The following is a 27,621-nucleotide window of genomic DNA, read 5'->3' on the forward strand; positions in this document are numbered from 1 at the left end:
CCAGCGAAGTCTTGAATATGCACTTTGGGCATAGTAACAGTACTTGATGTATTCCACCAACTTCGAAGAGATAAGAGCTGTTCTAATGCAGGGCAAATGCCGTTTATTCAGAGAAAAATATTTTACCTGTGAAATACTCACTGTACAAATCCATGGAGAAGTTGCTTAAATGACAAAGCCTCTTTAAAGACTATAGAAGGTGGCAATCTTGTGTTTGTTTACAGAGTATCTTTCTCTTATTCTTTTAATTAAGTTATTTAGTTTTCTCTTTTTTTGTGTGTATGTGCACAGGTGTGTGTCATAGGATATGGGCAATGCCTGTGTGTTCTTTTCTGTTGTCTTCCCAGGGCACGAGACAGGCTTATCATTTTTAGTCTTTTGTATACAAGACCTTAAATTTGGTATTTAATATTAACAAAGAGGTTGGGTTTTGTCATTTTCTTTGCACTTAGCATCTGTTACGCTATGCTAGAAGCTTCAAGATAACTGAGTAATTCAAGTGGTCCCTTACAACACCGCATTCTTGAGTGAGCTAAAACGAGCAGGTTGTTACAAACCATTTTGCAGTCAGTCTCCAGCTCTGTGTACCACACCCAGTACCTGTTTCACTGCTAGAGCTGAGTAGCACTGATCAGATGATCACAATTATGGGTGGTTCTTGGTCTTTTTGGTGGTATCCTCTTTGCATCAGAGCTTGTGAGAGGAGAAAGAGATTGAGACTTGTTTGGAAATAGAGCCTTTCAGCAGCTGACTTAATTATGGCATTTGCCAGTGATTAAAAAGAGAAAATACAGAAAGCTCCATTGTGGCGACTTTCCACTTATTTGTTATGGTTCAGAATGTCCTTATATTCTGAGTTGTTATAAAAACCTAACAAGTCTGTTGTGTGAAAAGACAAAAACCCATGAACCTCTGGCACAACTTGTTGTATTCAGACAACAGTGTGAAACGCGTGCTGGTTCAAGTTCACACACGTCTCTTAGAACTCACTTTCTTTTGAAGTGTCTTCTAGATAATAGAAGAAAAGAGGAGTCATGACCGTCAACATCTATCTCTTAGCTCCACTGGTCTATCCTAACAGGAATCCTCAAAAAAGAAAGACAAGACAATTCATTGCTGCCATATATCAAGATCAGCTTTGAATAAACTACCTTTTCACGTTCATGCCATCTTTTTAAGTTCTGCTGAAGATACCTTCTACTACCCTCTCATTCTCTCCCATCATGTCTCCAGTGGCAAGCTGTTAGGCTTTTTTCACCAAACCCATAGGTTTTGTAGCCGTGTGATGCAGTATAGTCCTGACATTTCTAGTGACCCTTGCCTAGAGACCTTGTTATTGGTAGAAGGTGAAAGTCTTGTCAGATGTGGGAGCTATAGCGTTAAAACCCTTTCCTCTCAGGGAACAAGTTTTGTAGAAGTTATTTCCTATTGCCAGGGAAAAAAAAATAGAGCCTGGAGACCCTTGAAAGGTTTGATTGACTTTACTTGAAAATCTTTCAGCATCATAGTACTGGTACCCACAATTATGTTGTTCTAATGAACAATAAGGGGAACCAGTCATGTCTGTTAAATTCTGAAAGGCTCATTTCCACATTTTGGTCAAGATTTTTTGTGCAAGAAGAGACTGCTTTGTAGAGATTCTTGACCTTTAAAATACAAAATCCTCCCTTTCAAGTATTTCATGGCATCAAAAAAATTTCATGGAGCTCATGGATATCCTTGAGGAAAAAAACGGAGACAAGTAGGCTGAAAGGACATATTTTTTGAAAGAGGCATGTGCTTTAAAGGTGACTTTGTGCATTCTCTAGTGCCCTGCAAGTCAAACTTATCACCATCATAGTGTCTGTGTTTCATTTTATCTAGACTCTACCTTTTATCACTGTGAGGAATTCAGTGATACATGTAAGTGACATTGCTCTGTTTGGATATAGCCATGTCTGGGCAGTTTGGGGGAGATGCTCAGCTTGATGTGCAAATGTGGCATCAGACAGTTTTAAACTCAGCTTCTCTTTCATGGTGATAGAGCTGCTTCAAAGAGACTTTAGATTCTCCTCTGCTGCTGACTTGTCAGCATTTACCACAGGGTTTGTTTTCCAATTCTCTCTGCCGTTTGTCTGGTAGCAACAGATGCCCTTTCTCAGCCTTTCAGTTGCGGGGCGCATTGCAGTGGTTAAAGAAGCCCTCTGGAATACAGTTTATATGTTCAAACCAGTGAGGATTCATAAACAGCTTTCAGTTCATGTGTTAAAGCCCCTCACCTGCAATTAATAATATGGTCATTGAGCCTGAGATCCACAAAAGGGTGAAATCAAATCTTATCTCCTATTAGAAAGCAGTTGTCTGTGATAATGGTACACTGACCATCATATACATTGCTCTATGCTTATCTGCTTGAATGTGTTAGCAGGTGGTGCTAGCTATTATTGCTTATACATTATGAATGGGTATTGACAGACTGTATCTTAAGAGCTGTTTGCCAGGACTGGATCAGCCTGCCTCTTCATCTCAAGTATTAGTGAGGATGAAGGATGGTCTTTCTCCTTCAAAACTAGTGTGTTCTCAGGACCTCTATTGGTTACATTTTTCATCTTGCAGCTAGATGGTCTCATAGATGCTTTTCTTCCGTGCTCTTTCCTCCAGAATACCTATGACAAGCAAGCTAAGAAATGCCGCATTCTGGATCTAGTTTGGCCAGTATAGTTCAGATTTTGGAGTGAATTCTATCCCTCTCCTGCTAGAGGAGAGCCCCACAACCCTGATCTTGGATTTCATAAAACAGCTCAGCCCAGTTTTACTGTTAATGGTTCATACTCTGACGGTTTTGAACAGTGTGCCATGTTCAGTTATCAGTGTTCTGATAGCAGAGAGGATTCTGCTAGGTGTAGCTCATTGTGTCTTGATCAGATTCATATAAAGGTTAAATGTTTGTCTTCCAGTCAGGAACCTTGCTCCCTGATACGAACTGAACTTTATCCCCACCATTCTAGATGGGACAGATCTCTCACCTCTATTTGTGGTGGCAACTGGTCCCCGTTCAGAATATTTAGCAGATAGAAGAATAGCACTAATACTAATAAAATTGTGAAAGAGTATGGTGAAAAAAATCAGTAATCTGTTTTTGTCTATACTTGGGTTTAAGCTGAATTTATTTGCAGGTATAAGAGTTTGCAAGATCAGACCCTGCAGCAATACTCACTCAGTACTGCACCCAAGTAATTTTTCTCTTTCAGTCCATAATTTATGTATATAAATTTGTTGGCCTGAACATTTTTTTCTTAGGTATTAAACTTTTTTCAAGTTTTACGACTTTATTTTACATTGATCAGTACACATTTTCCTGTGTACTTGCTTGTGATTATCACTTGAACTAATGAAAACTTTTTGAAATTATTTAAAAATTATTTGAGCTGAAGGCAGAATGGACGTAAAGAATGGATGCCATCCTGAGCTGTTCAAGTTGTTCTGAAAGACACTATTGTATAAAAATTTACAATAGGTGAAGATGCTTGTTGTCATTAACTGCCCCCTTTTTTGGGGGGGGGGTGGTGGTGTTGGTGTTGGTATCTGAAATGATACAGAAATTCTGTACCCATGCTGAACACCAGAAAAGGTTTAGGAAGTCTTGACAGCTTCTTGTGTCTGTTGTCTTCCTTCTGCTGTCCCTGGTCTATCTTACACTTGGACTTAAACTTACATGCCAACATTTGGTTGTGAATCTCTTCTAAATTAGAAATGGCTACCTACTCTGGAGCACATGCTATAAAGGTGAACATTTGTTTTGAGGGAGGAAAGCTGCATGATTAACAGTAGGTTTGGAATAAAATGTTCTTTTTTGTTTTGTTTGCAAACAATCGGGAATTTGGATTTGGTGGTGAATAATTTTAAGTGGAGAAATATGACTGCTAAAAAGTAGTGTAATAATATGTCTGTAGAGCACTTTGAAGATGAAAAGCTCTATATACTGTAAACATTACTAGTGCAGTTTAATCTGTGTGGAATAATCTAGCATAAGCAAAATGTAGATTTTTAATTTTTAAATGTACAATGTAGTGTTTCAGAAAGTCTGATGAACCGATGTATATACTTCACATTGTAACATAAGAAAGTCATCCTCTAATTTTTTTTAATATGTGTGTTGCAATGATTTACTTTGTTGCTACTTTCTAAAAGTAGAGGCAGTCCTAATCCAGAACAACCTGCCAGAAATGTGAAACATCTAGACTGGGAGGAAAAAGAGGTGGGTTTTTTTAAAGATGGTGTAAAAGTACTATGTGATGAGACAAAGGTGCCTGTCAGATATGGAAATGTTTTGGGGGCAGTTGGCTTTTTTAGGCTTGTACTGTGGCTTTGGAGAAGACTTGACTGAATTTAGTTACAGAGCCGTGCAGGTGCCAGGTTGTGCTGGGAAGTCAACACCTGCCAGGCTGCTCCAGATAACTCAGCAGCTCAGAGGCATTTTCCCAGGCTCCCAGATGAATGGTCCGTAATAGCCGTGGGAGAGGGCTTCCCACTGCTTCACTCTGTACCACAGCCTCTTCTTGGCAGCCTTCTGGAAGCACAAGTCAGCTTGGCTGTGACTCCTTTGGAAAACAAGTGTTGCTGGATAGTCTTACAGTAAAGAGCCAGTGTCTGATATGTCCTCTTGGTGTTGTGGGACTATGAAATATAACAAGCAGGGCAAATTACTATTCCCTTAAAAGGCAGCACTCTGATGCGTATTTCAGCTGAAAATGTACTGTGGCTTTTCTAGAGCCACTTTTATTCAGTCACATTATGGGTTTTAGGATCTATTTATTTTGTTGGGTTTAGTGGGAGTGTTTTGTGGTGTGTTTTTTGTTTTTTTTTCTTGTTTGCTTGTGGATCTGATGATGTAGGTATGCAGTTTTGAAGAAAGAAAAACTCCCAATCACTAACAGCAATTTTATTTCTACTTCTGTGTTGGTAATCTACAAGTTGAGCTTTATCTACATTACATGATGAAGAGGAAACTGAAGATTGGGCCAACTGGACTTGCTGAGCCTAAGCTCTGTGAATTTTCACTCTGTTACTGGCTGCAAAACACTGTATGTAGCTTGAGATTAAAACTTCTATGGTGTGCTTAAAAGGAGCTAGTGATGGATCATTTGGTACATATCAGTCAGTGCCTCCTTCCAGATATCATGAACAGCAGCTTTTGGTCCCTGCTGAGGATATACTGGCTGTCTTCCCTGCAGCATAGTCCTCAGCTTGCCCAAAGCCAACATTAGTATGTGCTAGTATTTAGTGTTGATGGTGGACAAGTCTGGAATTGAGAACAGACCTAGACTCATGCTGAGTAACCGTGTAGAAAGTTTAAGAAGCTGCAAGTTGCATGAGGTTGTCGAATAAGAAGGCTTTCTTGTGGGGCTTATTTTTAAGTTTCTTATTTCATGAAGCAGAATGGTTAATTGGATAATATATTTTTCTTGAAGGAAGCAGAAAGAGGATATCACCATTTTTATAGTACTGCAGTAACTCTGGCAACTTTAAAACTAGGGAAGCTTTGCAAACTCCAGCTGGCTGTGGATTGTGTCAGATGTCACATACAAGAGGTTTCAGAAAGTTTGATGAGCATGGCTGTGTGATATTTTCAAAATACAGGTATCCAGACTGTAATACATCTTAATTTTCTCACAGTTAGCAATAAATGACAGCAAATCATCTTTTCAGGCTTTTTCAGCAAAGTCAAGTAGTAAGTAGTAATGGACACTCAAATTATTTTCTAGTGTTAGTCCTTCTGGGCTGACCTTATTAGCTCAGGTGCAATTCCCTCTGAAGGCTATAGAAGACTTTCAGGCCGGAGCTGACACTACAAAAATAGTGTAGAGGTGTCTTGATTTCTTATGTAATTATCTATTTTCTTGGATTTGAGGTAGGTGTTCTCTTCCAGAGAACAGTAGCTAGCTGATCAAGGGCCTTTAAGAGGAATCTGAAATTTTGTTCAGACCATTAGCCAATCAAATATGATTAAACACATAAGCTGTCAGAGAATACCAGGATAGCAAGAAAAATAAACAGATATACATGTCACTGATTCATAAAAGGATTTCAGGAATGCAATATTGTGTTTTTCCTTGTGAAAAGCAGAACTTCTTCATTTTAAGTTCCTCTCAAGAAAAATACATTTGGAATATCCCAGACAAATGGAAGTGGAAAGACTTTTAATATTGACTCTCTGAAGATTTGTTTGCAAAGTTGTCCTTTTAGGAATGTTACTTTTTCAGTGTTACAGAGGTCACAGTGAAAGATGCTATTATCACACTAATAACTGATGTATATACAGGGCAAATTCTTTGATTTGGCTAACTCTACTAACAATACTAAAGAATTGTGAACGCCAAACTGGAAATAGCTAAAAGTAATTTTCTTTAATGGTGCTCATAAGTATACAGTTAATAAAGCTGGTGGATTACATCCAAATTTTTCTCTAGTGCTCATCATTTTTAAGGGATGGTTTAACTTGCCACGACTTGATCTCTAAAGGGAAGTAAAATTTTGGGTATCTTCCTGAGGGGAAGAAAAAAAGATGACTGATAAATTTCATAGGGATTGATTGTGATCAATAACTATAGTTCTTAATGAGAGGTGATGCGGAACAGCACTTGATGGTGAGCTCCAGGAGATCTTGTAGAAGTAGGAGAGTTGTAGACTGTGCAGGAGAGGACATGCATTGTGGGACTTATGCTCAGAAATAATGCATGCCTTAGCACTTGCTCAGTAGAGACTGAGGCTGGAACAGACAAGCTTTCCTTCTTTTTAAATGGTTAGATTAGAAGAACAGCAGTAGCACTTGAATTTTTCTGTGATAATTGCATCGACGGTACCTGACTAAGGTCTTGGAAGCAACAATAATTTAAGTGTTGCAAAACCCATCAGAGTTAGGGAAAATACCACTAACCCTTGTTTGCGCATTCATTTTAGTGAGGTGTACAGAGAGACTATGGAGGAGGAGTCTCAGATGCTAACTTCTTTCAATTGCAGTGGTTGCTAAATACCTCTATGAATCAAGTCCTAACTGATTTCCTCAGGGTCATTTGGGAATTTAAGTAGAACAAGAGGAAAAGCTGATTTCCTTAGCCGTAGTCTAATAATCTCTTCGCCGTAATAGAATCCTTTCTGTCCTTTCCTTATGCTCCTGGTGCACAAGGATTTCTGTTGTTCTCAAGAATAGAAACTGAAGAAGCCTCTGTGTATGTTACAGGTACCTGCTGGGTTAGCCAGGCTATCTCTGTCTAGTTGTAGCTACTGAGGAGTTGAAAAGTATGCATTTCTCACTTAATTCAATGGAATTGTGGATAATTAAGACCTTTTATGTATGTTTGTTTCCTTTTATAGCTAACATTTTTCAGCTTTGAGTATGCCACCTTTGTCTAGAAGGCAGTTAAGTGAATGGTCATCTGTAATGTTCTTGTAGAATATGTATGAAAACATCACAGTGAATAGTACTTAAGCCTATTGGACTAGTGACTGTGACAACAGGTTATGAAGCAGATGACACCTCTGATCAGTTAATTGAATAAAATTTATTTCTGTGGTTGGATGTCAAAATTTTGTGGTTAGTAATTTGTTTAGATTTTTCCCTTGCTTCAGATACTAGTTTCTTGAGATCAGTATGAGCCATTTAATTTTAAAAATATTCCTTTAAAGTTACCTTCTCTTTTGTATTTTTGAGCTGCTGATGATGATTTCTCTCAATCCTATCTTCTCAGATGTGCAACACTTTGAGACCAGAATGCCAAAGATACCCTTACACTTCTTATTATCTCTTTATGTTGCAGCCAGCAGTTTTCACATTACTGCCTACTTTATGAAGAGATGGGTTAATCTCCGTTGTGCTGTAGGGAAACATTATCGTGGTAAGAAATCAGTTTCTTATAGAGTTACTTGGAATTTTCCACTTCTGGGAGAAATAAAGGAACATAAACTAACACTTTGTCATATTTTGTTCTATTTAATAAAAATTTCTTTCAGATCTTGGTTTTCTTTTGGGTTTTGGGTTGGTTTTTTTTTCCTCCCAGAGTATGTTTCCTAAAAAAGAGAGATGTGTTTCTTGACATATGTGATGGATTTTTTTTTTTTAAACTTAATTTGAAATTTGTATATGCCATGCCCCAGGGTAATCAGCTAAGCCACACCAAATTCTGTAAGTATGATGAGACTCAGCATTTTACTGAGTCTCTGCAGGGTGAATTAACCAGAGGTTGCAGTATGAATCACTTCATTATTGCTCGAGTGTCTTGTGACATCAACGGTACAGTACAAGTGTATGCAAGAAAAAGCTTTCATTCACCTCAGTGCTATAAAATCTTTACACAGGTGATGTCATTGGACCAGATTTTTTTTTTCATGTTTTCTCAAGCCAAGATGCCCTGTGAGGAAGTGATATCAATCCTGTCCCACCAACAGCAATTAAAAGTAGCTATAACAATCACTGTGTTGAGCTTTTCGTGTTTAAAAAAAATAGAATAAATCAATTAGGTGCCCTTAAAAATATTGAATAATTGAATGGATATTTTGAAAGCATTTCTTATTTTTATAGGAATTCATTATGTCTGTAAATGTTTAAATTTCTCTTAAAGTGTCAAGTAGTTGTTTTCTGTGTCCATATTGATTAGAGTGTTGTTTTTAAATATTTCATCAAACTTCTTCTCCCAACCTCCTGGAAGAATAGTTAGAATAGAATAGCAGAGTGTCTGCTTTGGTAACTTAACATTGGTTTCTGTGTATTGAATTTGAGCTTTTTTTAAGCATCAATGAATACCTAAAAATACTTTAATTTTGTTAGCCAGCAAGTGAGATTGTTATAAAATCTAACAATGAAAATGTCTAACTGGAATAAACTTGTGCTACTAGTGCTGCCAAAAAGAGATCCTGTGATGCTGCAGTCAAAACTTTGCTTCCACGTGAAGTTCCTGACAAGAAAGGAACTTCATTTGGCTGGGTTTCTCTCTAATAAATAACAAAATAAGCACATATGCTGAAAAAATAAATAATTTGGCACCAATGTTTCCTTTCTGTAAGTTACACCTAGTACTTTGCAAACAAAAACTAGATGTTGAGCCTAACAGAAGAAGAATGTTGTGTACTTTTAGTGGTGATGCTCACTTAGTATTTAAAGTAAACTTACCTAAGAGGCTATTAGTGGAATCCCACATACCAAATTCAGTCCTTGCAGCAGTTGTCCAGCTTTTCTTTTGTTGGCCATTTGGAAGATGTCTGTAGACTGCTAGCAATTCGAAAGCTATTGGACTAGACCTTTAGGGGTGGCTTTTCAAGTCTTGAGGATACAAGCAGTTGAAGAATCATCTGGACATAGCACCACACGAATAATTCCTTTTGCTAACAGAATTCATATTTCTGAAAGGGTTTTGAAAGGCTTATGTTCATTATGAAGTTGTATTAGCTTAACAAGCTGTTGTGCCAATACAGATGCATCTGAGGTCTTTGTGTCTGCATTTTCAACCAGTGGCAAAGGCAAGGTGATTTGTTTCAACGTCCCCATCTTTCATTGTAATGACTCTAGAAAAGTTGCTGCTGGTATGTGCTCGAAGGGCTTTGTCAGACACTAATGGAAATATGCTGTTGGTGAAGCAGCAGTACCTTGTAGAGAGGCAGCCACCCATATGGGACCTGAACATTGCTGACAAATTGTGCCCCTTATGCCTATACTCAATTCATTGTGAGGAGGAAATGTTCTAGCAGAAAAATCTGAGTTCAACCTTGTGTTTTTTTTCTGCTTGCCTTGTCTCTTTCTTGTTCCAGAAAATAGGGTGTTATGGCTTGGTTTTGAAGTACAACAAACTTTAAAAATTAGTAATTATCGTTTTAGAAAACCAAACCAAAAACCTGGAGAAAAAAAATCTGAGCTGAGAATATGAAGGTAGCTATCTGGAAATAATTCGATATGTAAAATAACAAAATATCCAGCTATGCTAGGCACTGAATACAGCTTTGTATTGTCTATTCTAATCTGAGAACCCTTCAATTTTTAATCCTTTGTAAATAGAAACTTTGTTGTGTTCATAACAAACCATGTGATCTTAGGTAAAACATCATAGTTCTGTAGTAGTTAACCAATTTGTTTAATGACTTCAAAAATCACTGCAGTCAGAATTTGAAACGCCTTATGCTGAGTTTTTATGCCAAGTTCTGATTGGATATATTGTGCTGTATTACAAACATAATTTACAGCTTTTGTGATGAAAAGACTCATCACTAGAATGGCACAAAAGAAATCATGGTTAAGTGGTTTGTCTGTTGGTTCGGTCTGGTATATTTGTCCAGGGGTGCAGGTGGACTAATTTGCAGCTATGGCTATCCTCTTGGGAACTAAATTTACTCTGACTTACTGATTTTTTTTTTTAGAATGATTTAAAAAAGCAAAACAAAAGGAGGGATGGGATGTTGAAGAGATTAGGTAAGAAATTAGTGGAATGCATGAAGTGAGTTAGTGTGCAATTTAAAATATAAAGTCTTTTGTTTACTAAAATAACATGTATATGTGTTGTCGATGTGTGTAGTTTTGAATTATGGTTATGATTTTTGTAATCTTTTCAATTCTTTTTGTCTAGAGCTACGTGTGTTTCCAGACAGATTTATAGTTTGTGTCAGTAAACTTGAATCTAATCCAAGTGCTTGGACATGTGAAAGTGGTGTATTGGTATGTACAAAACCCTTCTATAAGTTTTCTGGTTTATTTTATAGTGGTAAAATGAATGTTTGTATAGAGATTTAGTTATTCACGTATTTGTGACTGTCATCTTGGAACCAGAAAGTCACATTAACAGTTGGGCCAAAGAATTCAAAAAGACATCCAGAAGTGAATCTGAAGCAGACAAAAATGGGAATTTTTGGAAGCTCAGCATTTTCTGAACCATATAAGGCTCAGAGAAAAAGACCATGTATTTAGAAAGCTAGGTATGATTTTAGCACTGTGTTTTTAAGGATCTTCTTTTCCTGTATATTTTGTCCTTGTAACATTTTACTTTCCAAAATGATAAATGGGGCGGTTTTTTATGTCTACAGGTTTCTCGTATGTTTTCTTAGCACTTGTTCTGCAAAACAACTCAAATGGATCAGTGCTAGCCCTGCTGGGGCAAAAAAATCCCACCAAACATTTATGGAGTAAAAGGCACTGGTGTGTAGTTAAATACCATAAACAATTCAGCTTAAATATGTCATCCTGAAGGCTTTATCAGGGTCAAAGGCTTATGGATTTTGTGCTGTGGTTAACTGCTGGTTGTCTCAGGAGTACTCACATTGACCCAGGTGGCCTGCTATAGGGCAGGCAGTCTCTTCTATGCTCACAGAAAGAGTCAGAATTACATGCTGAGGTCTATTTCTATTTTAGTGGTTTACCTTAGAGGTATTAAAGTATGTTTGAGCCTTGAAATAAAGGGTTTTCTTCTACTCGTTCAACTTAGTATTTTTTTTTAAATCAAGCAGGGTGGTTTTATGTATTAGACTAAAAGCACATTTTATTATCCTGATTCCTAGATTGGTAACTACCCTTAAATGTCAGAAGATCAAGCAAATGTTTTTCTCTCTCAGAAAAAAATATATAACTGCTTTAGAAGTACTTTGCTTTTTTGAAAACTACTACTTTCTCAGTATTGTCTTGAAAGCTGCTTAGATGCTTTAACTACAAAATCCTGTCTCTGCATTTTGACTGAGAAATAATTATCTTCTTTTTTCTTACTTAAGTATCTCTTATGAGATATCCAATTCCCCTATTTGGTGTTTTTAATCTTTCCATAAAAATAAAAGGAGAAGTTTTCTTTAGTTTCTTTCATACTATTCTGTCTAGTAAAGGGAAGACAAATGAAAAATACAATGCTGTGGACTCTAGCTTGACTGTTTCAAAATTTGATCTTGATCTGTGGACACTCCTTGTTGTTTAAAAAGGGAGTTTAAAGACTTACATTTTAAAAAATAAATCAATCTCTTAGTGGGATGATAACCTAATCAATAAGAAAGTCTTGGGAGTTTGCCTTATACATGCATAGAACTGGCTGGGATGGTCAGTGCAGTATGTTGATGGGAGAGACTAAGATAAAGTTACCCCTAAGCCATCTTCCTTGATTTGAAGAACTAACAAGAAGTGAACAGACCCTCAGAAAATGTTTCTGTGTATCTTTTCAATTCTTACCACTCTAACTCAAAGGGTTCACTCCAGACTGTTTTGTTGATCCAGAATTTCTATAGCATGCTAGTACTGAATTTGTCATATACTCCAGTTCAGTACTTTGTCAAACTGGGGGAGTGATTGCCACTGCGAGGTAATTTCAAGTTTTTGGCACTCCAGAAGTAAAGGCTAAGGATCTGCACTTTGTGTGTGTACTTTTCTCTATGCAATTTAGCAGTGAGTATGCTTGAACTCTAAACTAAACTACAAAAGACCACCCAGAAGACCTTTCAGTTGATATACTCCAGTGTATTCTGTCATGGGCTAAAAATGAGGCATATGTTTTGTTTTTCTCCGTATGTTGTTTGGGTTTGAATAATTTCATAATGTTGCATGCAAGTTCTTTTAAACGTTTAATCAGCTCACACCCTCGGTTTTGAGGGCCTATCTGTGTTTTATAAAAGTAGTTGACTACACATTAAGGGAGACTTTGTCACTTCTCAGTGTTGCTGAATGTCACTGCGATTCACTTAGTCAAGACTTAACAATTTAATTTTTAATTTTTTTTTTAACTGCTCTCATGCTAGTTTATGGCTTGGGTCAAGCTTTTATTCGTGAGCTCTGTCAAGACAACTCAGGCTCAATGCCCTGCTTTCCCATTACTTGGAACCAGTTCCATGTCAGCCTGATACACATTTCTTTAACTCACTGCAGCTTTCTCTTTCTTCCCCCGTCTTCAGAACTTTATTCTTTGCCTTTTCGCTGCCTTTTAGGCTGTGTCACTGAAATAAACTGTGCTTAAACTGGGAGTTTCAAGGGATGTAGCCAGGTATGAAATTAAATTCTGATGTCCCACATCCTAGGAAAAATCATAATTAGATTGCTTTTGAGATAGTCACAAGCACAAACCTTAGCATCAGTTGCTGAAAGAAGCAATTTGAGGCCTTCTGTGATGCATCTTGGAAAACCAAGGAAAAGGTGGATTTAGTCAGTCTCTGTCAGATTAGCTTTAAGCATAAACAAATAAAAGATTTGAGAGCATTATTAAGCAGTAGAGATGAAATAAAATAGAATAGAATCTATTGATGCATGATTTTCTATTTTCTAGAATCTATTTAGTGGCCGTATCTAAAAATCAGGCTGCAGGCAGTAATAATCATTTTGGAAGAAGGGAAATCTCTACTAAAGAAACAATACAGCAAGTAATTGAAAAGACATTGAAAGTCTCAAGGAAAAGATAGAAGAATAGCCTGGCTGATTAATGCTAGGTTTAAACATAAAACCATTGTTTCCTGTTTTGCCAAACCATGTTTGCAATCTTGAATAGTTTTATCTTGAAAAAAGCGAAAGTTTTGAGAACATGGCAAAAGAGAAAACCCAGGGAAATATATGAGAGCTCTGGAGAGATTAGTCATCTTTGTCAATGACGACATTTTCTTGATGAGTATTATGTAGAGAGCTAAAATGGAAAAATGGAAATGGGTTATCTGAAGAAACAGTGGAAATGGAAATGGGTGGAAGACTTATTGGAGACTTGTGAGCATTTGAAAATATGCTAACAATGGAGTATTCATTGATAACCACATCAGCTTTATACTAGAATCTATGAGAGGAAGCAGTTGCAGGGAAACCATGAAGGAGGTTAAGCTAATCATGATATTAAAGTGGAAATTTAAAATAACCATTCATGTGAAATCAAAAAAGAAAGTGGGGAGTAGGAGAGCCTGACCTGATTTAAAAGATCTCAGGGCTTCTTTCTGCTGAGCCTTGTTAAGTTACAGAGAATATTATACAAAAATAAAGATTATTTTCCAAACAGAATATTACTCTTAAAAAACCCCCAACTGAACAAAAATACCTGTGTAGGTACACAAGGGGGAAGAAAAGTGCTCAAGAGATGCCCATTGCTTTTCAAATCCCCAACAGATAAATGAAAGGAAAGTATTTAATCTTATTCGTGCATGTCTGATTTTATAAATGGTGTCGTAACATACTTCAGGTACATTGGAGAATTCTCTTTCTTAAAAAACTCCTAAGAGCATAAGTGACATGGTTATGCTGCGAAGGGGCTTCTGGTTCTTTTGTGAAAACATGTAAACTTAGGTGTAATTAACAGGAGACTTTTAACATTAGGGTATATATGCTGCTGGATTAGTGTGTCTGTTGGAAGGCAGAATGAAAACTTTTCTCAGCTGCAATTTGTAATTATTATGTGAATTTTATAATATTTATATTTATAACAAATATAAATATTATGTGACTTTATGTGAAATTTAGTTAAATACTTTAAAGACCATTTTATTAAGTTGTATCAGATTGGGTAGGGGAAGAAGGAAACTCTGAAATACAATTACACAGTTCACACTGCATAAGTGTGAATAATCTTGGCATGGAACTCTGTGTGTGTATGTGTGTGTGTGTATATATATATATATATATATATAAATATATAAAAATATATCACAGTTAAACTACTGTAATGGTGGACTACTACTGAAAAGGTCAGTCCACATCCCTTCTAGCTCGACATATTCCTGTCCTTTCTGCTTACAATGGAGCAAGTGATTCTTCAGTTGAGAATGAATTAGTTCATTGACTTGATCCAGCTAAAATAAATTTATTTGTGAAATTTCTCGGCTTTTTATTGGAGAATTAGTTTCCTGTCATGTCAGTTTACTGAACCAACTCATCCTGTACTCCCGCAGTTGCCTATTGTGACGTGAAAAATGTTTCAGGAGTGCACAGCCAGGATTTGGATGAATGCAGCTGGACTCCCTCCCTTAGGTAGTAGGTGATAGCTACACTGGTTCGCAAGTAACATCCAAAACACACATTAATGTTACATTTATTGTAACGCTTGTCTTGTTGATGGTTTTTGATTTCATTACCCTTTTTTAAATTTCATAAAACCTCGTTTTCATGTGTCTTCAAATAATATGCTCAATTTCTTTCAGTCATTACAGGAAACATAGGGCAAACCAGTATTAGGCTGTAGTTTGCTAACTGTATGAACAGGATTCACTACTTTTTTTCAAAAAGGTAGAGCAGAAGAAACTGCAGACTCTATAATACCACATAGTGGAACAGGTAAAGAGTTTTCTCTTTAGTGAGTTTTTACTTTTGACACTTGAATCTTCTGTCACTTTTTTACTACTCATCCTTCATATTTTGCTCAGGCTGATGCAAGACTGATGATACTGACACATGCTGTCCCTCCTTCCTTCTTTTCCTTTCTCTCAGCCGTGCACTTTTGTCCTCAGTGTCCGTCAGTACCTGACATGTGTGGGGAGCTGGATTAATTAATTGATCCCTCTGAAAACAAGGGGGTATTTTTTGGGTTTGAGGGTTTTTTTGTTGTTTGCATGGTTAGCTTTCAGCTGGATCACTTCAGTCAGACTCACTGCGTGGCTGCATAAACACTAGTGTTGATACAGAGACTTGGCAGGGCTGTGTATTGGGTAAGGGTGAGATTTCTCTTTCAATCTAAGGATAGCTTTAAATTAGGTTGAATCATAAGACTGCTGTCTTTCAAAAACTACATCACAAAGTAATGATACTAAAGTCTTTGACTTGGTTGTAAAGAAGAAAGCTGACAGCAGTGTTACAATATTCCCTTTTGTCCCAGCTGTCTGTCTCTTCTCCTTGGAGATTACCACTCCTATAGCAGAGTTTGCCAAAAGAGCTGTGTGCCTGCATCTCATCTTGCTGCATATCACAAGTCTTGTGGATTCATGCAAACCAAACTTCCCTGGTTTTTAAGCTAGTACATTGAATTGCGGATGGGAGCAGCTGGGGCGTGTGTGTGCACCCTTCTGCCAACTCTGCAGTGGGGGTAGGAGCCTCCTGCAGAAGGAGAGGGAGGATACCTGAGAGCAGTGAAGCTGTGAATTGCCTCAGTGAGATTTGTCCAAACTTGTCATAGTTTCTTCTTATAGCTTACAAACTGACTGATTTATTTTCTGCATGGCAAAAGTCTAATAGCTGTCTGCTGTTTGTTATATTAATGATCCAGAGAAGTGGACAAATGATGAAATGGAATTTGACACAATTACTTCAATTAGTGGAGACTGGAGAAGGCTGTGGAGAATTTCAGAGAAACCTCACAGAGCTGGTTAGGGGAGCATTAGGACTGTAAATGAAAATCATCTGTTGATAAACGCACAGTATTTTTACTGAAAAGAGCAATTAGAGTGTTCATTCATACTGTTGAGTGAATTAACTGTATGATCTCTGGAAAAAACACCAAGATATTGCTACAAGGAACTGAAAATCTTTGTTCCACAGCATTAGGTATCTCAAAAGCAGAGAGAATATTAGAGTATATATGGAATGAAATAAAAAATAATACTTAAGTTGTCTTAAAGCCAGTAAGTCAAGTTGAATACATCTTTAGTAAAAGATTATGTACCTCTCATTGTGCAAGATCCCGATGAAGGTGCAGAAATACAAAAGTTCCAGTAACTGCAGTATAAATGGTTAAACATGTAAAAGATTTCCATATGAAGCAGTTCTCACAAAGTAGGGACAAATTGAATAATCTTTCAGTGATTTTGATAGTTGCTGCTTCTATGAGTGCTTCAGCTGATTTAACTGTAAACTGCTTAGCAGTGTTAACAAGATCTTGTTTGTCAAAACCTTGTGGTGATTTAAGATATCATCTGTCATCATTCTTTCACCTCCCTCATTTTCCTCTCCCCTCTTACTCTCTTGCTGTCATAGCTTATGCTGGTGGTTAATAGGGATTTGAGTTAAGGTTCTAGATTTGCACTGAGTGATGTTTTTTTTCCTCTCTGCAGACTTCGAGAGGACAGGCACCCCCAGCAAAGATGCCGGGTGGAAGGCTGGCAGTGATAATGTTTAAAGCTACAGTGAGCTAAAGGTTTTATTTAGCTGCTGTGCATCTGTGAGATTTTGATGACCCTAGGAGTTTAAAAGGTTTAAATTACTTCAGTTTCTGATAACTATTCTCCATATTCCTGTTGGGCAAAGAATATTTCATCATGTTTTTTTTAAATTGTTTTAAAGAGCAATCCATCCCTCAGCCTTTAGCAGAAATCTGTTATGACTAATAGGAATTTCATAACTTGACTGAACAGTAAGCTGAAATATATGATGGTGAAGTCCATGGAAGGATTTTTGAACAATCTGTAATGATTTGAAATTATTTGGAGGGACGGCAGATCCCCAGTGTGAGCTCACAAATCTTGGGAGCTTTGTGGGGGGTGGGGTGGTGGTTCTTTTGGTAACCAAACTAAGACATTGACTAAACTGTTGAACAGTAATTATCTCCTGGGCTGTGCAGTTCTGCCTATTTTACTTCTGTATAACCAGCAAGATCAAGAGTATTAGTTATTCTTTCCAAGATCTGCAGTTGTTAAACACTATTGTAATTGTATAAAGAGAACAGTTATTTTTTAAAATGTATGTATTCTTCCCCAGATTTTTTTTTCTGTAAGAATTGAAGTTTTACCTGTATGAATCATGGTTTTGTGGACATCAGGTACTGTAAGTAGTATTCAGTTATGTCATAACCCATGCTATATCTGGAAGGATAAATACAAAGTTTATTTCAGTATTACTGATAGGTGTTTAGACATCTTCAGTGGTTGACTCTGATATCCATTTAGATTTGGTAGGCAGATAAAGGATCCTCATATCAGACTGCTAAAAGCTGTGTAGTACAAGATTACAGGAGTGTCTTGCTTCTTCAGATACTCATGTGACAACTGAGTAGTAGATTCCTTACCTCATGCTTTGTAAGTTGGGCAGAGAGGTTGAGCTCCACCCAATATCTTCTATTTTGTAAAAAAGTCTTTAAAGTTTAAAACTTACATCTTGTGTGCCTGTCCCCTTTAATAACTACTGGAGCCAGGAATGTTAAAATTGACAGGAAAGGCTAGCTAAAGATGTGTGCCTTTAAGACATCAGTTTTCTTAAAAAAAAATAAAAAATTAGAATTCAGCATTAGTATGCATTACAGTTTTCTTCAGTGTCACTGAGAGGAGTTATTTTGGCTGAAAAGCCATTGTCTTTTCCTCCATTCCTTATCAGTGGACACTTTCTCTGAAGATAGAATCTGAGTCTTGTAGCATCAGTATATAAAATCAGAATGATAAATAGCTCAATTACTTAACATTAATTTTAATGCTGTTTGCCTTCAAGCAAATACACACAGCATGTATCATGTGCTTCTCAGTATGTAAATAAACGGTTTGTTTCCGGAGCACCTTCTGTGGCTTTAGAAAGTGTTATGTACGTTCTGTGTTACAGATGTGTACTGATTTTTAAGAAGTGTTACATTTTATGCCATTTACAGCTTATTAGGAATTTTGCTGTTTTCTGTTTGTTTATCAAGTGTTCAAATGCAAATCTAGAGAGCTCTGAATTTCCTACATTCAGAATAGGCTGGGATTCCTGCTATATGTAAAATATGATTAAAGTCCAAGCAAAAGATTTCAAAAGCAAGAAGGCATTTTTCATGTAGAAGCTATATGCAGTAAGCTAATCTGATGATGCTTTGGGGATCTTGGGAGTATTTGAAATTGCCAGGATTTACGTATCAGGTGAAAAAAACAGATCGCACCTTGTATTTTGAGAAAGTGGAATGTGTATCACAGGGGCTTGTAACAAATTGGGCCATCTCATGGACTGAACAGTACAGACTGTTGACAAGCAAAAACTTAATAGTTAAGATCCATGGTGTCAAATCAAAATGAATTTTGGTAGTAGATAATGAACACTGTGCTGGTCCAGGAGTTAGATTTTGCTTTCTGTGCTAGGCCACAAGTAGGGTATACAGTTCTGCTCCTCACTGGAGAGGTGCAGTTTTCTCTTGTGGTTTCTTCAATTTCGATCTTGAAAAGAATGTATTTTTTAAAACCATCAGCATTCCTTAGAAATACCTATTTCAAATGAAATATCAGTACTCCCATGTGTAACATGGAATGATCCTTAATGTTTTTACTGGAACTTACTGACATACAGAGCAGGACAGTCCATTTCACGGTGTAGAGCTGTATTCTGCAAGTCCAGTCAAGGAACTGTATTTTGGTTTGAGAATAATATCCATTCCTGTACTTGGAAAACTTCTGTGAATGTTTTATGATGTGGTAGGAGTTCGTAAGTAGAATTGCTAGGACAGATGCATCACTACATTGGAAATGCTGAAAAATTTGCATCGTGAAATTGTGGGAAGCTTTTCCTTCATGTGGGATGAGAGAGGGCAGAAGACCAAAAGTCCTGTCTTTTGATTTTTCTATCAATTAGATGGTAGTATCTGTTTCATCCTTCACTGACAAGCCTCCTCACTCACTTTAAGAGCCCTTTTCTGTTTATCAGATTGGAAGGAGTCCTGTATGACCTCGCTGATCTGTCAGTCATCTGTTAGAAGAGTTCTGAGATGTAAAGGTTATCTTAGGTGCTTGAGCTCGTGATACTCCTTAGAGTGCCATTAAGAGAAATTGTGCACTTGCAAGCTCACATAAAGCTCCCCTAACTAACTGTTTCTGTCTGATTCCTTTTACTAATTAAAATTTTATTCACTTGTGTGTGCCTGGGATACTACTTTATTTCATTGCTTCATCTACATTATTATATTCAGCGTCCCCTCCCGTACAGCACTTTTGATACTAAATTTGATTTATTAGACTCATTGATGTTTTCTATTAAGTATTTTTTGATGAGCAAGTTGAGCCACATTGATAAATGCAGCTCGGAAACAATGTGTGTTTTTTATTGTGTTTGGGGTTTTTATTTGTTAAGCTGACACAAAATTTAATTATCCCTGAGCATTACTTAATTGGTAGATGAGCATGTGCAACTGTTACCCTGAGCATAGTAAGAGACAACTAGAAAGTATGAAACCAAACAAGAGGTGGGAAAAGGGGCAGCATTGGAAATTTTTCTTTCAGCCCAGCATCCCAAATCTTGGACTGAAAGAAAAATAAATTCAAGATTTGTATGAGTATCACTGTCAGGCTGAAAAGGCCAAACCTTTTGCTCTTCAGGATAATGGGTTGTAAGGATTCTTCACGAGTGCACATCCATGAGTTGTTCTTTTGCAGGTATTTAATGCTGTATTGCTGAACTCGGCCATCCTGGAGAGAACTTCAGATGGCATTCACCACTTTTTACACTTCTGAGGGTTTATTTTTCATTTGGAGTGAGATAGTAAATTGAGTAAGTTAGTAAAAGCATGAATTTTCAATTTGATAAACCCTAAAGCAAATATATTGTGTGCCTAACTGTCATGTTTCTCTAGAGAGTTTTTTTCCCAGACATCTCTTTGGATAAGTACTAAGGATCTTAAAATCAGGTTTTGAGAGGCCAATATTATGAGCAGGTAGAGTAGCAGGACTTTGTAAGCTTCCTTTCTGCAGGCCCTTCTTTGCCGAGTTTCAGTGACAAAAAGGAGTGAGCTTTCCCTAGGATTTTAAGAGCACATATTTCTAATAGAACTTGGCAGTTCAAGGGCTAAAGAAGCATTTTAATCTTCTGTGCCCACCCAGTCTCTATACAAATGTAAATATGTCTGTCTTTAACAATTTGCCAAGAAATGTGGTTTTAATTTGTTAGCAGCAATCCCACTCCCTGCAGCTCTTTCAGAGTCAAGTCACAAGTCTGGCGGTGCTTTGACGTTTTTCTCTGTCATGGTGTCATTGTTTATATGATGTCTGCTTCTGCTGTCCTCCTTTTTATGCCTGGAATATTTTTCTTTAATTATTTCACTGCCTAAAAGGAATTTGGGATTACTAGACAGGATGAGAGCAGATTAGCTTTTTTTCTTTCTTTAACAAGTCCTGAAGTTCCCATAGGAAATAAATAGTATTCCCAAAACAGACAGTGTTTTTTATTTTTTTTAATTAACTAAAATTATTAAGCCTAATAAAGAAAATAAAGGAAGTATCACCAATAATAGCTGAGTGTCTTAGTAGTATATGGGGTGTCCATTGTTGTTATTTATGACTCTCTTTGCCTTCTATTGTGGACTTATTCCAGCCTTAGGGAGTTTACATCACTCCTAATAGCAAAAGGCTCTCTGGTTCCCACAGAGTCTTTCAAAGACTGACTCATATGCCTTATGTTAATTGTTCAGCTCTCAAAATACAGCACTTACAGGGTGTGGTTCCAAGGGGAAAATCTACTGTACTTAGAGGGCATGTTCAGAAGTGTTTCACATATAAATCTTTTTGATTTTTATTTTTTTTAATGCCTTAACCCTTTTCTGTCACTGCTTTGTGTGATAAGTTATTTGAAAACAAAATGGAAGGTTGATGATGGCATAGTGAGGGAATGTGTTAGCTCTTCAACTCTGGACCATTAACTCCAGTCTGGCTCAACTCACAAGTGACATGGCTTCGTCATCTTTGACTCTCTCTGGGGTCTGCTCTTTGCACCCCGGCCTAACGGAACTCTCCAGGCAATGCTCACGCACTGTTTGTAATCAGATGCAAGTTAGAACGGGGGTTGAGTGTTTATCTGCAGTTGCGAGTACATGTGGACAGGAACTGTCCCCAGTCCTCCTCTGGAGTTTGCGCAAAGTGCCACTTCCCACCCGTTGCTTGGAATTGCCCGAGTGGAGTGGCGATCCTGTCGGGCTGCCGTGTTGATGTCCTCAGCTGAGGACCGAAGCCAGTTTAATAGAATTAGCCTTACCAGCTACTGTAAAGCAGAACAAGGACAGCTCAAACCCTTCTGCTTATGGTCCCGTTCTCTGGCTAAGCCAGAGTGTTCCCCAGCTACTTCGATGCGGAACGATTGTGCAAGACCCTTCAGTCTGAGTTGTATGAATGTTACTGAAAATTGGAATAGTTTCTACAGACTTTGCAGTTAAGAGTCTGTACCTTTTCTTAAAATTAAACTCTTGAGTCTTAGTAATATTCCTTTCTTTAACAGTTTACAAAATATGAAAATGTATTTAGTCAAATTAGGGGACTCCATACCTCTAACAAGAATAGAAGCAGCAATTAATCCCTCAGATTAAACTAGTTAGGCTTGATTTCTGAGGTTGAAATCCCATTGCATGTACATCTCGTGTTCTTTGCCTGCTGTAAACACATGTTGCAGCATTAGTGGACAGAACTTCATGCATCTATCAATACACACAAAAATGTTTGCATAATTTGCCCTTGAAAGGAAGGCTCAAAACAGCTGTAGTTTTTTAAACTGTTGAAATGGCTTTTTTCTTTGCCTGACTACCCTCTTTCTGCTTACAAAACAGGAAGTTGTTTTCACTGGCTTATTCTTCTGGAAAGAGCAGTGAGGTTTACCCCCTCTCCTTTTAAAATAGAAATAAAAATAAAAAATGGGCAGGGCTTAATCCCCTGTAAGTGACGGGTTCCTGAGGGGTGTTCCAGGCAGCGGTCATGTACACGCTTTGGCCTTGCGCCTCCACAGTCTGGCTCTACTTTCTTCAGTTCTTTCGTAGCGCCTGGCTCCAGCAGGCTGGCTTCACAGTGTGGAGCAAGAAAGGGGATAAACAAGCTCTCCCTACATTTGCTGAGCCCCAGTCAGAAGTTGCATCATGCAGGCTGATGAAGAAAAATGCTATTAAAGAAAAGGAGATGCACAAAGCTGATTCTCTTCTTGACTTTGTCACAAGTTTTTCTCTCCTCCCCATAGCCTCAGAGATAATACTTTTTTGAAGTATGGGGTACTTAATAGTGAAGTCAGCAAATGGCTCTTCTGTCACTGAGCTTGTTTCGTTGTGAAAGGAAACGCTCGCAGCTTGAAGAAAAAGAACATTTTCCTTCCCTCCCTCTCGCCCCAGTCTCACATTATATAAAACCATGGTGCTGCTGTTAGCTGAGACCAGAAAGAATTCCCCTGTTGTCCTGTAGTAGCCAACCACTACAAGCTGTGAGCATTTGAATGTTAGTATTAAAAGTTTTAACCCTTGCCTTCTGAAATGAGCAAATAACATGTATATTTTTCTGTAAGTATGGAAGATTATGGGGGTTCTTCTGAGAATAAGTGTATAGACCACTGCGCCAGTCAGTCTCTTCAGAAAAAAAAACTGACAAACATGCTCCTGTCTGCAAGAGAGATTCCTGGCATTTGTCACAGTTTGAGCCACAAAGATGTCAAATATTTGCCAACAGTTTCCTCAGATGGTTTGGAAAGCTACATCTTTTACATCACAGTCTTGTTTGTTTGCGGTATATTTTAGCATTGAAATATGTTTGTTGGGAGTCTGAAAGGGGAGGGAACTGACTAGACTCCCAAATATTAAAGGATTAAAAATAATTCTGTTTCTCTTAGACTGCTCAGATCAAAATAATAAAGAACATCTGTAAGTCTTAGTATTAGAAATGGTTTTATGTTGAATAATCATAGTTTGATGTGTCGTGTTTTAAACCTGCATTTTCTTTTGGAGCAGAAAGAAGAACTTTCCAATGGGACGTCTGAATATTTTACTGAATCTGCTGAGAACAAGAAGCCTAAGATTAGTTGGAATGAACAAATAAAGCAAGACATCTTGAAAGAAATGTATGTCACTATTCTTTCTAATGTGTTAAATTTATAATGTGGTAGAATTTGAGTAAATACAATCTAGCCTGCATAGTAAAATTTCAAATAATATAAACTCCTTTACAAAAGATTATTTTAAATTGCTAAGAGACTACTACTCTAGTGTGGAAAAGCACATAAAATTATCGTTGTTTTGTACGACATGAGAAAAGCTATTACAGCCCACATAGATATCTCGCATAGCGCTAGGCAGAATCAAAACAGGGTGTTTTTTCCTTGAATGAAGATGTGAGCCAGAATAAACATGTGATGTTTGAAACTGGTGAAAAACACTTTGCAAAGATGTTTGTTGTTCGTTTTGAGAGCCTGCAGCGTATCATGAGATTAATCTGGATCTTTGGTGGCAGTTAAAGAGTGTCCCTGGTGTAGTGGATGGGGAGGGTTAGTTGCTCTACTTGAACATTTTACTGGTCCTCTGCTGTACCAGGATGCCATTCAAGCTGCCAGTAGCCCCAAATCAACATGGAATCAGGGATTTGCTGTGAAACCTGGCAACTTTTCTGTTTACCCACATTTTCTCATCTGTGTTGTCTTCAGAAATGAGATTAGATTTGGAGGTGTGCCAGCTCTACCTGTTTGGGAAGATCCCTCTTTCTGAAGGGCTGGAAACTGCTCAACATCAGCAGAGCAGCAAAAAATGGTCTCGGCATGGGACAATCTATAGTAATATTTTTAGACTCAAAATCTTATATAGGCAGCTTCAGTACTTGGGTATGAAGTTCATCTTATAGCCTATGTGAAATCTAGATTTGTAGGAAACACGCTGCTGAGGAGTGTTTATGTACTGACACTCTATCAGTTCCCTTGTGATCCCATTTTCCTGTATAATTCCTTTTAGAATATCATCTACTTGCATTACCCAAGTCCTTCCCAGATGAACGAGCTTGATACTAGATGAGTAGTGGTTAACTTTAAAGTGATGCTTTGAAATGTCCTGGGAAAAATTCCAGAGGAACATTCTAAAATAGAGATTAGAAACTCTCACACAGAGATGCACACGCTGCCTCTCTCTGCCTGCCCCCATCTATTCTTTAGATACACATTATGCATGTGAATATATGGGAATGGTTTGAAATAATTTAGGCACTTATGAAACACTATTTTATCTAGCCAGTCTGGGAGGGAATTCAACATACTTCTGCTGTGTTGACCTTTAACATCTGTAATGAATCCAGTTCTGGCTCTTGGAATAGAATGTGAACTCCTCCATGGCTTAGTCATTAATAAATAGGGTTCCCCCAGTGCAGTGGAAAATGAGATGGATGACACTTGATATTATCCACACTAGACAAACTCTGCTTGTCAAGATGATTTACAGGGATTTTTTCCACATTCAGAAGGAGGGTTGCCCTAGTGGTGTATCAGAGTTTGCAAGAAGGGCAGGTTTAGGCAGTGAAGATTCTCTTTAAATTTCAAACCAAAATTCCTTTTTATTGCAGTGTGAAAAGGACAAAAACAAGGAGAAGGAGCACAAGCAAACTTCAAATCAGGAAGGACTCCAAGGAAGTGTATCTTGGCTCAGTGGACTCTGAGACAGGGAACAGAAAGAACGACTGTCAAACTTCTCTCAGTCCTCCATCTGAAGTGAAATGTAGGAGTAGAGGACTGCTGAAGGACTGCATAAATACAGCTGAAAGCAGCTTGGAGCTTCCTGGCTTAGAGCTGGAAAATTATGTTAATCAGAGACAGCCAGATGATGTTAGCAGCCAGCAAAAACCTCACTCTGTGGAGTGGTTGAAGTTGAGCCTTCTAAGGGAGAACCCTCCTTGTAGCTCTGAGTCAGCACTGCTAGGTCCAAAACAAAGTCAAAGAGTGACCAAAACACAGGATCAACAAAAGATCTGTGGTGCAGGAGAAAAGTTAGAGCATTTCAAAAAAGTATCCTCTGAAGGAACTCCTTTAATTCCTAGCAATACAGAAATGAGTAAGCACAATGGTGATTGTTTAGGTCTGTTACTGGAGGAGAAGACCCCACTTAATTCCAGGTTGTTTTCTGAACAAGACATAACAAAGACAGCATCTGATGAGGTGCCACTAACTTTGGGAAAAAACCTCTCCCGGCCTCTTTCTGTGAGGAACAGTATAGTGCAGACAAGCCAAAATGAGCCAAAGACAACCACCGAAGAATTGTCTGTGATGCCATCATCTCATTTGGAACTGCAGCCTGTGTCTTCAGAGAAGCTTATCCAAAAGAGAAAAAAAGAAGTTGAAAATGGCCTCAGGAAGTTAAAACTGCGAAGGCTGAAGAAGTCATAAAATCAAGTCTGAATTATTACCTTGGTGGCATGGGTGGATGGCCACGTTTGTGTTCAGAAGCATATGCAAAAATTAGGAAACTCTTCAAAATAATGAAAGATAATAAAAATACAAAGTTAAAATTAGAGAAAACTTTTTAAGAAAATTTTGTTAGCGAAGTATCTTAGTATCTTAGGCATTTGAAACTGTAGTGAAGATAATTCTGTTAAGTCTTTTAAAATTAGAGTTTAATAATGTACAAACCAGGGTGGTATTTATAGCAAGAAAAATATCTTATAATATTTAGTAAGCAAAATTTTAGATCTATGTGTGTTTTAGTGCTACTAAAAAGTCCTATCAGCTGATGACAGCAACTGTTAAAACCACTTTTGTGATCTGTTAGCAGCTGCAGTTGTCCAGTGTTATGTTTCTGAACACATAGTTTATTTTAGTAATAATTAATCCTTTCTGTGTTAGGAAGTTCATGCTTTATTCACATGATCTTTACAGCAGTAAGGCAAATTGAGGTTATTTCAAATAAATCTTTAACCAGGATTTAACATTGTTGATAATTTAAAGCCCACCTTTTCCGTGGGGTTTCAAAATCACTGTGGCTTCTGCTTGGGCAGTTTTGATAACAAACACTTATTTCTAACTCATGTTGTAGATACAAGTGATGATGCATTCAGTCTTTGGAAGAATGAAGATTGGTTTTATACAGTCACCTGGACATGCAAACATTGCTGCTGGGAGAAGTTCAGACATAAACATGCATACGCATCTTCGGGCAGTCGTTTTTCAAAATCAGGCCTTGTTTGTGTGCAAGGACAACACACTTTTTTCCAGGTATTAGCAATGCCCGAGTAATTTGTTATTTTAAGATAGAGATAATTTTTAATTGCACACTGCTTTTCCATACCACTTTTATAACTTATGTGCTAATGAGCTAAGGAAATGCAGCTTTTAATTCATGCTTATCTTTTTAAAATTTTAAAATAAAATTATAAGCGCATTTCTTTCATAATTATCTTAAAATCAGTGTGACCACAGACATTTTACATGAAGCAATTTTGAAAAATGTTACTGACATGTACTTAAAACTGTGAATATCCTCATTTATGTTAGGAAGATGACTCCCATCCATAAGCAGTAGCATTGGTAGTGTAATACAGGTCCTGAGGAGTGTTAGCAACTCGGCAGTTGACAGCAAGACGCTCTCAATCGAACAGCATCTTTCTGCTATAAATAATTTTTGCTTTTGCTATAAATGAAAAAGATTCTGCATGCCTGCTAGAAGACATTTTCTCGTTTTTCTTTCAGCCTGTTTGCATGATGTTTTTCATAGTGCTTTGCAATAAGGTTGCTAATGCTTACCAATCCTCAGGCTCTGAAAAAAGGTCTTTCCTAGTAACAGCAAAACTGAGCTGGGTTGGGAGGAAGAATAGCCTGAGGTATGTTCACTGTTGTTTATTGTATGGACTCGAGATACTGGGCCAGGAAGGGAGTAAAAAGCACATTTTGATGGACTTAAAAGAGGTATAAGGATATTTAAGTATCAGGAAAATAAGAATAATGAAGATAGAATAACTCGATAGTTTATATTACTTAGATTGTCTGAGTGGCTTATTTAGGTTCTTACTTCAATGAATAAATGATAACAAATTGTACAAACAGGTATTTTAGACTGCAGTTTTAAATTTCCATTATTTCTACTT

General features: G+C 37.5%; 1 protein-coding gene across 1 annotated transcript in view; it reads left to right on the top strand.

Moving 5' to 3' along the window:
- Nucleotides 1-26,930, top strand: part of SLX4IP (SLX4 interacting protein) — a 76,884-nt gene extending 49,954 nt beyond the window's left edge. The window contains exons 5-8 of the mRNA XM_026844979.1: nt 7,797-7,874; nt 10,590-10,678; nt 23,520-23,629; nt 25,111-26,930. Coding sequence (XP_026700780.1) covers nt 7,797-7,874; nt 10,590-10,678; nt 23,520-23,629; nt 25,111-25,927 — 1,094 coding nt within the window. The 3' untranslated portion in view covers nt 25,928-26,930. The remainder of the gene's footprint in view (nt 1-7,796; nt 7,875-10,589; nt 10,679-23,519; nt 23,630-25,110) is intronic.
- The last annotated feature ends 691 nt before the right edge of the window (nt 26,931-27,621 follow it).

Source organism: Athene cunicularia (genome assembly GCF_003259725.1).
Source record: "Athene cunicularia isolate RWA chromosome 3 unlocalized genomic scaffold, athCun1 chr3_part1, whole genome shotgun sequence".
In the NCBI taxonomy this organism is placed as follows: Eukaryota; Metazoa; Chordata; class Aves; order Strigiformes; family Strigidae; genus Athene; species Athene cunicularia.